The sequence below is a fragment of the Toxotes jaculatrix genome, chromosome 23 (assembly GCF_017976425.1).
Source record: "Toxotes jaculatrix isolate fToxJac2 chromosome 23, fToxJac2.pri, whole genome shotgun sequence".
Lineage (NCBI taxonomy): Eukaryota > Metazoa > Chordata > Actinopteri > Toxotidae > Toxotes > Toxotes jaculatrix.
In genome coordinates, this window is record NC_054416.1 from 7,794,857 (window position 1) to 7,807,743 (window position 12,887).

Consider the following 12,887-nt stretch of genomic DNA (forward strand, 5'->3'; position numbering starts at 1 on the left):
ATCATGGAGACAGACAGTATATTTATGTTTGCCATCACACGCATTATCACATAACTGCCACTAGAGGTCCCCCAAATTACATGTTTGTCTTTCCTGCTCGTAAATCCATCCAGTCTGCAATAAAAGTGCAGGGATTCACATGTTTGAGGTGACTGTACCCTCTGCTTCAAGGAGAACAAGTCACATTCAACTCAGGCAACCAGCATAAAGGACAGACTTCCAGCCTCCAAACACCTGGGACTGTGGTGAAAAAATATATATATGCGTGTGTGTGTAACTGTGTGTCTCAGGGAGAGACAGAGCCTATCCTGTGGGGATAAGATTGATGAGGTTGGGCGCAGGGAGGTGAGTTGCAGAGATTAGTACAGGAGTGATGGTTCAACAGTGGCAGGGAGCCCAGAACAACAGGAGCCCATTGGTTTGAACAGCTATCTAACACACCAGAGACAGGAGAGGTGGAGAGAGAAAGAAAAGGGACCTGAGTGAGAACAATAGAGGAAAGACTGAGAAAAAAAAACAGAAGGTGAGACTGAGACAAAAATAAATTCAGCAGTCTGACATTTAAAACTTTTACCATTTACTTTTTGTGCCTATGCATCTTACAAAACCCAAATACCTGCCCCTTTTTAAAGCAACGTGACATGAACTGATATGGAACCGCGGGACCGAGACAATCCTGGCACCATTCAACAGCACTGTCAGCTTACATATGTCTGCCACGACTTCATCTGCCTCTTTCAGAGAACATAATCCAGCGCTATGGCAGCCTCCCAGGTGTCCTACACATGATTGAGCTGGAGAAAGGCAAGACAGGCTTGGGCCTCAGCCTGGCGGGGAACAGGGACCGCTCTCGCATGAGCGTGTTCGTGGTGGGAATAGACCCCAGTGGGGCGGCGGGCAGGGACGGACGTATGGTTGTGGGGGATGAGCTGCTGGAGGTGAGCTGTGTGTTGACTGTATTTAGGAATTAATTAGTTACTTTGTGTAGTTAGTAGTTAAACTCCTAGTTAAACTAGGATTAAAACATTTTATCAAAGCCTTTCTGGGTTTTTTTTGTTTAACTTTTGGCATCACTGTTTTGTATCACATGTTTACTCTTAGTGTGTCTAACTGATCAATAAGTCTGTACGTTTTTTCTACTCTGTTAGATCAATGGGCAAGTCCTCTATGGCCACAGTCACCAGAACGCATCCTCCATAATCAAGAGCTCTCCATCCAATGTCAAAATCATCTTTATCAGGTATAAAAACACTTGCTCTTCCTATTAAAGCCTCTGTGAGCACATTTCCATGGCAACAGCGACTACATTGTACCATCAGGGAACGCTTATAATGATAACCTGAGAAAGTTCAAGGCTATTGTAATGACATTTAAAATCCAATAGAGGGAGCTATTGTAATTCAACTGAAGCACGTAGCTGAAGGTGAAGTAAAGCCATCAATATTTAGTAGTGACTAGTTTAAAATGATTAATCCAACAGCTTTTTCCTGTTATTTAGTCATTTTAAAATATATAAATTAATCAAGGTGATACTTGATTTTCCCCCACTAAGCTTGTTTTGAATAAGTAGTGTTACGAACTAAAGTATGACTAAAATAGTTAATCTTCATACTAAAAAAACAATACATTGTTGAGTGTGTTGTTTATGGATACTGTTTAATTCAGAAAACAAGTGTTAAATTATATTACAATATGCAGTGGCATTTTGAGATAGCCCTTTTAGTTTTTATACATTTTGGTGTTGATATAAAAGTGTTGAGTACAATGATTTCTTGTATAGTTACTGCAAAAACAAGATAATATTTTAAAAAGCTTATAATTTATACTGTACATACTTAGTATGTAACATGGAATTGGTACATTTCAGCTGACATATCCGCTCAGACTCTGCCACGTTTGACCCATGACCCTCTCCCAAACAGTCTTTGTCAGATCACACTACTTAACCTCCCACTTAACTCACATCCTTTCCTGACCCCTGTGAAAGAAACACTGTGATCAGCACTCTTAAATCATGGCTCCGCTGTCACGAAGCACAGCAGCGACGATTTACGTGAGTTATGACTCTCTGAAACAGGAACACAGAGGCGCTGAACCAGATGGCTGTAGGACCTGTGAGAGAACACGAGGGAGACACGGTGGAGCCCCACACTGAGGTACGACTTCTGCTTCTGGCCACACACGTAACACACATATTGCACAAATGCACAAGTGCTCATGCATGTTTGCTCCCAAAAGTCACTTTGTGTGGTCCTGGAGTTCCCAACCTCCCATGCCTGTGTGTGACTGCCATGACAGCCAAAAACCACAAACAGTAGTGTAGACACTCACAATACTGTATTCCCACCAGCCAACAGACACGCACACAAGCTTCAATTATTTACTTCATACTGTACCAACTACCGTATGTTTCCTCACAGCTAGAAACAGCTGCTGCGAATGGAGATGCTGATGCTTCAAAATACATCCATCACATCATAAAGCTGAAGGTGAGACACACTGGACCTCCTATATACATATCACACACATAGGACCAGCCTGTCCCTTTGAAATACCAAAATAAACCCAGTGCAGTAATGAGGGAGATGTTCACAAAACAGTCAGTGGGGTATGGCAGGAAGACAGAGGGGGAGCACACAGGAGCAGTCACATCTGACAAGCTGCCAAGACAAGGGTGAAATAAACAAAACAATCAGTGAAAGGCAGAAATAAACCCCAGCAAATAAAAGTTCCAGTTGCCTTTCTTACCATGCACTAAGCAGACACAAATATCACATTTGAATAATGCAGCAGCAACATGTATTTCCCAATGTCTGTGGATTATTTTAAGTTTTTCAAATGTCAGTCTTCACCACACTTTGAGCACCACCAGTACAGTTCCATTCAGCTCCAACACATTGGGGAGCCAGGAGAAGTTTCATCAGGGGGTATCTCAAAATCTTGCCAAATAAAAACTGAAAATATCTGCATGGCTTGATACCACGAGAGGTAATTGGGAAAAGATGCGGTTTGCGATCCAGGTGAAGGGAATAAATATGGAGAAATATAGAGCAAGACACAAGAGAGAAAGATCAGGAGAAATTGGGAACTTTGCTTGAAAAGCTATAGCATCTGGATGGGACCACCTTTCAGGGACTATCCATATGGTGTATAAAATGACAGGGGATGACAGTGTAGACGCAGCAGCATCTGGGTAGCTCATTGATATGACACACATAATCCCACAAAATCCACTCTAGGAACAAAAGATCAGGAGTTGGAAGGATGCATGGTGAAGCTGGGGCTAATTATCTTCCTGGAGATAATAGGTGTCGGTAGTTCTTGTTTTCAGGAGCTGGTGCAGCTCTGTTATTTAGCACATGTTCTGCACTAAGGCTGTTTGTCTCCAATAGGAGGACGGAGGACTTGGTATCACCTTTGTTGAGGGAAACACGGACAATGGAGTTGAAATTCAGAGTATATCTGAAGTGAAGGGACACACTGGCAAAGTATGTAGTAAGCATTATAGAAAACAGTGAACGGTTCTTGTACATAATACAGTTAATTTTGGTTTGCTAATCAAAGATTTGATCTGCTCCGTGCAGGAAGGCTGCATGAAACCGGGGGACAAACTCTTAGCTGTGAATGGTGAATCAGTGCTGGGGTGCACTGTGGAAAAGGTACGCTGCGTCACTCAAACTGTAATCATTATCTTTTACGATCTTCAAAAATTTGGATTTGCTTACACTATGTTTCTTAATGTCATAAAGATCAAACACGATCCCTTTTATTGGCAGTATAACAATTTAGAAGACAACACCAGCCACAGTATATAGACTAAGTCTGACTGGTAATTACACTGTGTTTTAGGTCAAATCTCTACTGAGAAAAGCTAAAGGTCCAGTGAAGCTCACCTTCTCTACAAATGAGACGTCCTCCTCCTTCTCTTCTCTCCAGTCAACCTTCCAGGATGGCGGTTGCTCAGATGGGGTCCTCGCCAGCCTACCTAGCATGCCAAGCACCACCACAGCTACACTGAGTCCAGCAGAGGCAGAAGCAGTCACTAGTGAGTTACACAATTTGCTTTACTTGCTTTTAATTAACAAAGACTGAAGTTTGATTTCTTATCTAAGAAGATATATATCAATAGTCTTACTCTGTATGAGACAAATAATCTCATTTCCTGCATACAATATGAATGGATGGCTTTTTATTTACTCTATTTTTAGGTCTGAGTCGCTCCTCCACCCCTTCCACTCTGGCCTGTGACCCAGCGACCTGTCCCATCATCCCTGGCTGTGAGACCACCATTGACATCTCCAAGGGCCGCACAGGCCTGGGCCTCAGCATCGTGGGAGGTTGTGACACCCTGCTGGTAGGAACAAAAAAAAAAAAAAAAGAAAAGAAAACAAATGACTTTATTAAAGAGCTACTCTGACATGAGGGGGAGTACTGTTACTAGTAAATAGTCACCAGAAACACCCTTGGAGCCAAGTACAACCATAACAACACAAACACTGTTAATAAATCAAGCATTTGCAGCTTTTACAATCTTTTGTAAAAATGCACTGTAAATATTCAAGTGTTGAGAAATGACGTGATCATACCTTGTCAGTTCCCACCCATGATGCCACCCACTTAGAATCTTTGGTGGTGGTGTAACCCAGGTTTGAAACAGCCGTGGCGGCTCAGGAATGTAGGAAATGATGTTGTCACAGCCCTCCTCCTCCTCCTCCTCCTGCTGCTGCTGCTCCTGCCATCCTTTCCTCAGCCCATCTATTCTGTCTGCTCAGTCAGGCTTGGGGGAACAGCTCTTTGTCTGGCCTCGGCCGCAGCAGACAATATCCAGCCCTGGAATGTAACCTCTGAACCCCAAATGACACTCACCCTGGAGCGTAGAGAAAACACACTGGAAGTCAGGATCACACACACTGAGAATCCCAAATAATGTCATGTCTGCTGTCAAATGCAAAAGAAATACGCACATACACATCATTTTTAAAATCATTCCCCCGTCCAACATGCTACTTGTGCAGTTACTGGATCCAAATCCCTCTCATTTCCCCTAAGTAAACATTTCCTGTTCGTCTTTTTATCCTCTCCCATATTTACTTGCTCTTATTTCTCTTTCTTTCCAGGGGGCCATCATTATCCATGAAGTTTATGAGGAAGGGGCAGCCTCTAAAGATGGCAGGCTGTGGGCAGGAGACCAAATCCTAGAGGTGCGGTGCTGTATAATAAGCATCAAATATGACCTAGATAAAAAAGAGGCTTAACATGTTTCAGTAACTCAGACGTGGCTGCCTGAGGAGTTTCAACACGAAAGCTTGGGTTTCAAAGTTCAGTCAAGGATCAAATAGTTTGATGTTACAAAACTGTGTGATAAATGAGCTGATATATATCTCAAATTTATGTTATTATTGCCAACAAAAAATCAAACTCTTTTACAGTTGAAGGCTAACAACTTTTTGCTGTTAGTGAGACAGTGTACTGAAGAATGAAGTGATAATGAGTATAAAGTCAGGGCAAAGCAACCTCGGCTATGAATCCTGTATGTTTTATGAGGACTGACAAGTTAAGTATCCAAGCTCAACTTGGATATGCCCTCCATTTGACCTCGTGCTTTGTCACAGAGGGAGGGCAGGGGTGGAGCTCAGGAGTTTAGTTATGGTAGCTCAGTTAGAAGACTGAAAGGCACACATGCATGCATGCACACATGCACACACCCTTATGACTTAATTACCTTCTACTATTCATTTCTGTCCGCGAGCCAAGCTGTTGTGTTTAGAAAATAGGGTCAGAGAGGAAAAGTGAAAAGATTGGTTTCCCAGTCCACAGCGATACCATAAGCTACTATGGGAAAAATCCTTTGCATGACCATGGCGAAAGCTAATGGGGTATTTCCCCTGTTTAATGTGGTTTAAAAAAGAAAAAAAAAAGCCTGCTGGACATGAGTCCTTAAACAGACAAGTCGAGCCTCTCACAGTTTTGTGGGAAAGCTGCTTCCCTTTAGTTAAATTCAAGTGTTCTAACATCACCCTGTGGTTTAAATATTATGATCCAGTGTCCAGATATCTCAGCAATTTGGGTTTCTACAGAAGAACTGTGACCTCAGTGGCTGTAGGAAAATTCTGTTTTAGCATTAAATTACGCTCTTAGCACTTTTTTATATTCTCTGCTGCTTTCACTTTAGATCAGGAATAGAAGAAAAAAGGATTTTTGTTTGCTGAATGCCCATAAATGGAAATGTACTTCAGCCATTTTGTATTTATGAATTTAAAAGGAATAAATCAGTAGTTTTTAGTTGGAACAACCCTATATAGCTTAGCCACACAAATACATAACTCTTTCTATCATCACAGGTGAATGGCATCGACCTGCGCGCAGCCAGTCATGACGAAGCCATCAACGTGCTTCGGCAGACTCCCCAGAGGGTTCGGCTGACAGTCTACAGGGACGAGGCCCAGTACAAGGAGGAAGACCTGTGGGACTCATTCACTGTGGAGCTGCATAAGAAGCCTGGCCAGGGCCTGGGCCTCAGCATTGTGGGGAGGAGGTGAGGGAGATTTATTATTAGCACTACAGCTTAATGTGTAGTATGCATTCATGAATGTACAGCAGAAGATTTATTACAGTGCTGAATGAGCTTTATGTATGAAAATAGTTGAAAAGGTGCTTTTTAATTGAAGAGCTTGCAGCTAGCTTTGCTTTTTTGTTTCTTTATGTGAATATTATCTAGTCAAAATGCCAGTTTGTCTAGAAATATTTGTTTTAAATAGACTGAATAGATTGCTGTAAAACAATAAACAAGTAAATACAGAACAGTCATGCTACAGCAAGTTATTGAGGTAAAGTACTGTAGTACTAGTACTGTAAGTGTCAGCATAGTAATTACTGTTCTTTTTTTTAATGCAGATCACGGGACCAGAGGTAACCTATGATTAAAAACTCTAGCATTTAAATATTGAGTAGATAAAGTAAATAGACAAATACATACAAAATCAGATGTAGTCATGAGGCGCTTGCTTGTGTTTGTTTTTACCATCTTTAGACCTTTCCCCTTATGGAACCCTCAACACAGCTGGGTTTAGGTATTGTATTTGGTGTTTACATGGAGATTTCCATAAGACAAGTCTGTGAAAGACATAAAAGCAAGAACAGCACAGAAGGAGAAAGTCCTGAATTCTCATACCTAACTGAAATACATTGCACGTAAATTAAATCTTTTAAAGCCTGTTTTATAGTAAAATGTGTATTTATCTGCCTGGCTGGATTGCTAGCATGTTAGACGATATTATAAAGCGTACGGTCTAGATCTGGTCTGTATGAAAAGTGCTCTGAGATAACTGCTGTTATGATTTGGCGCTGTAGAAATAAAATTACAGGAATGTTGCTCTTTATGTTCCCACTGAAGCTGTGGAGGACGATTTACAGAACTCTTACTGGAACGTGAGCTGGCAAATTGTCTTATGTATAAAACCAACTCAGGCTTTTATTCTGGTAGAGCATTTATGGGTTAATGCGCATGTGGGAAATGGCCTGATGGTCCACAGGCTGTGTGTTGATTGATCTCACCTTCGGGATAAGCTTCAGGAATGACTTATGCAGGCCATACATGCACACAAACTGCTGATTATGTGTATTTATGTGGGTCTATCTGTGTTTTTATACCTTTCTGCCTGCACTCTGGATTTGTTTAAGTGTGTAAATGCTTGTAACTAACATATCTGGGGGCTCATAGGGAAACTGCGCTAAACTACAGGGCACAAAGCCCAAGCTGGGGTCAAAGGCTGAACAGTTTGGACAGCAGCAGGCAGATCAACTTTTAATGTAGTTGTAATCATTTGCCTCTGTCACAGCGGTTTTGCTCTACAAGTGGAAAAAAACAACTAAAACGCTCAATAGGACGGAAAAACAGTAACAAAACGGACAACCTAAAATCCTCTGCTAAAATGGAAAGCGCAAGCTAGCAGTTAGTGGTGAGGAGTTGTGACAGCCAAGTATCTCTGGCACTGGGGACTGAGTGGGATCGAGTTGCCTTGCTTCACAGCTTCTGCTTTTGTTAGTCTTTATCCATGAGGAGACTGGCACCTCAGATATGCAAAGTCCACAGCAGAGATCTGGATTTGGAAAAAAAAAAAAAAAGCATAATCCTAGGATTTGACATCTTCTCTACAGTAGAAGTTAATATCCCAAAAGCTCCGTGCTCAGTGCCAGCAAAGATTTTGATTGAGATGTTGACCTTTCACTGCAGCCAAACACAGACACTGTGTTTTCTGTCAAAGGACAATAGCTTAGATTTAGGTTTGCCACAAACTTCCATCTTGTCAGATAGTACAGCCTCAAAACCAAAATTTGGTAAAATCTTTAAAAGCATACGTGGTGCTGAGGCAGGACAAGCAAGCGGCAAACATCACAGCCAACTCCGGTAGGTGTAGACACCCATCAATCAAGCAAGCAAACAAGCCCGAAAACATACTAATCATAAAGGCTCAATATATCTTTAAGTGAACAGTGATTCTCAAAATTGTCATCACAGTACTTATTATAGGAAGTAAAATAAATTACAGGGTCTGTAATGTCTTTTCTAAATAATATACAGCAACTTCTCACTTGTGTCTGACTCTAAAATGTTCACAGTAAGCATATACAGGATCCAAGATGGAAAACACGGTTGAGGTCACAGTTAGAGGGTAAACACACTCTTTGCTTTTAAATATTCCATTTTATGAGCTGTTTGTCAGTGGCTTCTGAAAAAGCATAAGCTATACTTGTGCAGAGATCCACTGGAAAAATGGGAAATTGCTGGATCAATAGTGTATCATCAGTTACCATTTCAGAAACAGAACTGTGGAGACTGATACAAGGTCAGGTCAACTAGCAGAGAAACATTCAGTATGATCCTGATCAGCATAGAGGTGCATACAGTATGTGTTATATCACTGACTTGCCTTTTTCCTTCCACCTCTCACACCAGGAATGACACAGGAGTGTTTGTGTCAGACATTGTGAAGGAAGGTTTGGTGGACACTGATGGCAGACTGATGCAGGGCGACCAGATCCTGTCAGTCAACGGTGAGGACGTCAGGTCGGCCACTCAGGAGGCCGTGGCTGCGCTGCTGAAGGTAGATCTATCCTGCTGTGAATAAAACATCTGCTTTAAACTGTGTTGGACCACTGAGTTAACAACAATGTGGTGTTTCGTGTTGTAGTGCTGCGTGGGGCCTATAAAAATGGAAGTGGGGAGATTTAAAGCTGGCCCCTTTCACTCTGAAAGAAGGTTGTCCCAAAGTAGTCAGGTAATTTAACATGCATTTAACAGCTGTCAAGGATAAATTCAATGGAGAATGGAAATCACTCTCATCCAGCCCTTGAAAACAACAGGAAAAGAAAACAGCTCTGAATGCCTTTGTTTCAGATGAGTGAAACAGGCAGTTCCAAGGCGACCTCTCAGGCGTGTTCAGACTCTGGAAACCTTCAAGGTGACCTTGACAAACAAAGCTGGAGTCAGGAATGTAAGTATCCTAAGTTTGCAGCCGCAAAGTAACAAGCGGATATTAATCCGTGAGTAAGTCGGCCAAGAATCCGTTCCAACACTATGTTTGTTTTTACTTCCTCTCAGCTCCAGAGCATCAGGACACCAGAACAGTGGAGTTCACTAAAGGTCCCAACGATTCTCTGGGTATCAGTATAGCAGGCGGCGTGGGCAGCCCTCTGGGTGACATACCCATCTTTATCGCCATGATGAATCCTGTCGGCCTGGCTGCTCAGACTCAGAAGCTCAAGGTACTAGACTTACTCCTCCCTCTCAGTAACGTTTTTTATTTGGCTTTTAGCAGAATACAAAACTAAAAATTCACATACCAGTAATTCTTGTGTGGGATTTAATGTGAATGCCAGTTACTTACAGCAAAGTCATTCCCACTCACTTTAGTCAGTTGGTGAATCTCAGTTCCTCCCAAAGGTCAAGAGCCAGCAGCCTGTAGCAGTGACCTTTGCAGTTAAATGACAGAGAAACTAACAATCGTAGCTCTGTGTGACGCAGACTGGAGCACAACAATAGCTGTTAGCTAGATAGAACATAAATCTCCCACTCCTGCATTCAGATCATTAACCCTACAGAAGGGCTCATTGAAATGAATAGGGGGAATCTTGAATGGTATATTCATGCTGCATTATCCTTTCAGCCAGAATGAGAGATGAGAACACTACATAATGAAATTACTCAGCTGAACACAGGCATAGTTTTGCATTTGTATGGTGTGGTGAATTAAATTTTCAAATACTATTAGCCAATGTCTCATATCCTGTTACTGTGCAGAGCTCGTCAGACTTTAACACTGAAGCCATAGAAAAAACACTGGTGTACTTGTCATTACTAACATTTCTTCCCCCAAATGCTGATGGGGGTCAAACATGGAGCTAAATAGAGCTGAGCAAAGAAAACCTAAGCATGAAGCTGCATCTGCAATCTCATAACTTTCCATTTAAAAGGCTAAAATCCAGTTTTCCTCATGTTTACCATTTTAAACTGTACTAAACTCTTACTTTTCCAGATTGGGGACCGAATTGTCAGTATCTGTGGAACATCTGCTGAAGGCATGAGCCACTCACAGGCAGTCACTCTGCTCAAGAATGCCACAGGCACAATACAGCTGCAGGTCTGCCTAAATCCACACACAGACACACACACACTTCTCACTTTTTCCTTTCTTACTAGATAAAACCCACCGACACGGTTAGGTAATCTGCAGCTGAACTTGCGCTGTATGCTCTATTTTATCTGCATACATAGTTTTCACCTGAAAAGAACTGTCGAAGGCTACCAGCGGCAGACTTTGAAGTACTATAAAACCTTCCTCCCTGATCCAGCACTACCACCATCCTATCAGTCTTTATCTTGTCAGCAAATCAAGACGAGTGTTTGTTCACGCACCTGTAGGTGGTAGCAGGTGGTGACACAAGCGTGACGGGGCCCTCTCCGGATCAGGCAGCTGGAGGTCTCACACCCAGCTGCATTTTCCAGGATGACCTCGGGTATGAACTGTTTATTAAACAGGCAGAACATTTTTATATGTCATAACATCCATCTTAGGGTGTTGCAGTTTTTTTTCTATGTCAAGGAGAGGATTGCTGGACTATTATAATTATAATAATGCTGGCGTGTGTTTCTGTCTTTCCATCAGCCCACCTCAGTACAAGGCCATCACTCTTGAAAGAGGACCAGATGGACTAGGTTTCAGTATAGTTGGAGGGTACGGTAGCCCCCATGGAGACTTGCCTATCTATGTTAAAACAGTTTTTGGAAAGGTAAGAGGAGCAAGTTGCAACAATTTACCTTTACAGAATTGACAGGCTGCATGTTGTCAGTCAAAATCCCATGTCCATGCGTGTGTGCTTAGGGAGCAGCAGCGGAGGACGGGCGTCTGAAACGAGGAGACCAGATAATGGCTGTGAACGGGCAAACTCTGGAGGGCGTCACCCATGAAGAAGCCGTGGGCATCCTGAAAAGGACCAAAGGAACTGTCACACTCACTGTGCTATCATAGACACATATATACAAACACACACACACAATATTCACTACTTTTCCTACACTAATAATTACACCCAAAAATGAATCCGCACCTGCAAAGACTGAAACTTTAAAGTAACAACACAGATCACAGGTGTAGTGTCATGTCCAGCAGTATTTCACAAGCAGGTGACTCTGTTAAAATCACCAGATGCTCATCATGAAAATATGCAAACTGAAATATGAACAACCATCCACCGATTATCATGAAGTAACATATCGCTCAACGTAGCTTTGAACACTGTGATCCATTTAAGCCTACTACAAGTAGACTTACATACAGTATATGTCATGAAAATAACTTTTAACACTAAAACCACATTGCTTCTAAAATAACATGTAAAGTAGATATATGAGTTAATAAATCAGTAACCATATAGTCAGGTTGTTGTTAATTAGCTGTTAAAGATGTTGTAAATAGTATTAGAAACACTCTATGGCTCTGGATTGAAATATTCACTGGACACTGTGACTAGTATTTCGCCATTTACTGTACTGAGACACAAGGTTTGTAAGCTTGTTATTTTCAGTATTTTATAATAGAAAACACCCTCAAGCAATATCAGAATATTTCTACAGAGGGGATGCCTATTTTTCAAGGGTTTTCTTTTTTTACAGTCTGAGGTCTCTTAATATGGGTGCCCTCCCTCTAAATTGAGAGCATGAAACAGCATGAAAATACCCTTTAGGCAATTAACAGATTAGCAGGATTTAGCTAATGACTATATTAGCTGATAACAGCGTTATTTGTCTTTTACATTGCACTGCTGTTGGCAATTCATCACACTTTGAATTTCCTGAAAGGCTGATGCTGCTGTAACTGGTGTTACACAAATTATCATGAAGTCACTGTTGTTTTTAGCAAAAGTGGCCGAGAGAGCATTTTTCAAGTGCTGAAGGCCAGGTGTCTGCTAGTGTATATACACTGTGTGTTAACACATTTCTGAAGGGAAAGATGTGAAATCCTTGAGGTGTGTTTTTTTTTTTTTAGCACACACTTGACTAGATGAGGAACTGTGAGTGTGTGCACGCGTGTGTGAACTACTCACTGAAATATAGTGCTGCTAAAGCTGATATACAAGGTGTTATGTCACAGTACTTGGATTTTTTAAAGTATTAATTAACGTTCACGTAATGAAAGTGTACAGAAAAGTAAATGAACTGCTTTTTAGGTTGGAATGGACGAGTGGTTCTTCTTGTCAGATGGATTATATAATGGACCTGAGCTCATTTCGACCTTATTGTTTACCCAAAACAAAGACATCCACTGTGTAGTTTCTGAAGTCCTTATGCGTTTGTTGTGTGGTCTAGCATCAGAGAAAGTTATTGTTCT

General features: G+C 41.6%; 1 protein-coding gene across 3 annotated transcripts in view; it reads left to right on the plus strand.

Annotated features, from left to right (window-relative positions):
• LOC121176662 (multiple PDZ domain protein) overlaps nt 1–11,589 on the plus strand; it is a 42,043-nt gene extending 30,454 nt beyond the window's left edge. For all 3 annotated transcript variants that reach the window (XM_041030689.1, XM_041030690.1, XM_041030691.1), the window contains 19 exons: nt 742–938; nt 1,149–1,240; nt 2,078–2,156; nt 2,421–2,489; nt 3,393–3,488; nt 3,585–3,659; nt 3,850–4,045; nt 4,209–4,354; nt 5,118–5,201; nt 6,342–6,535; nt 6,895–6,909; nt 8,957–9,104; nt 9,192–9,278; nt 9,398–9,494; nt 9,602–9,765; nt 10,536–10,640; nt 10,922–11,016; nt 11,166–11,289; nt 11,382–11,589. In XM_041030689.1, coding sequence (XP_040886623.1) covers nt 742–938; nt 1,149–1,240; nt 2,078–2,156; nt 2,421–2,489; nt 3,393–3,488; nt 3,585–3,659; nt 3,850–4,045; nt 4,209–4,354; nt 5,118–5,201; nt 6,342–6,535; nt 6,895–6,909; nt 8,957–9,104; nt 9,192–9,278; nt 9,398–9,494; nt 9,602–9,765; nt 10,536–10,640; nt 10,922–11,016; nt 11,166–11,289; nt 11,382–11,528 — 2,210 coding nt within the window. In that variant the 3' untranslated portion in view covers nt 11,529–11,589. The remainder of the gene's footprint in view (nt 1–741; nt 939–1,148; nt 1,241–2,077; nt 2,157–2,420; nt 2,490–3,392; nt 3,489–3,584; nt 3,660–3,849; nt 4,046–4,208; nt 4,355–5,117; nt 5,202–6,341; nt 6,536–6,894; nt 6,910–8,956; nt 9,105–9,191; nt 9,279–9,397; nt 9,495–9,601; nt 9,766–10,535; nt 10,641–10,921; nt 11,017–11,165; nt 11,290–11,381) is intronic.
• The last annotated feature ends 1,298 nt before the right edge of the window (nt 11,590–12,887 follow it).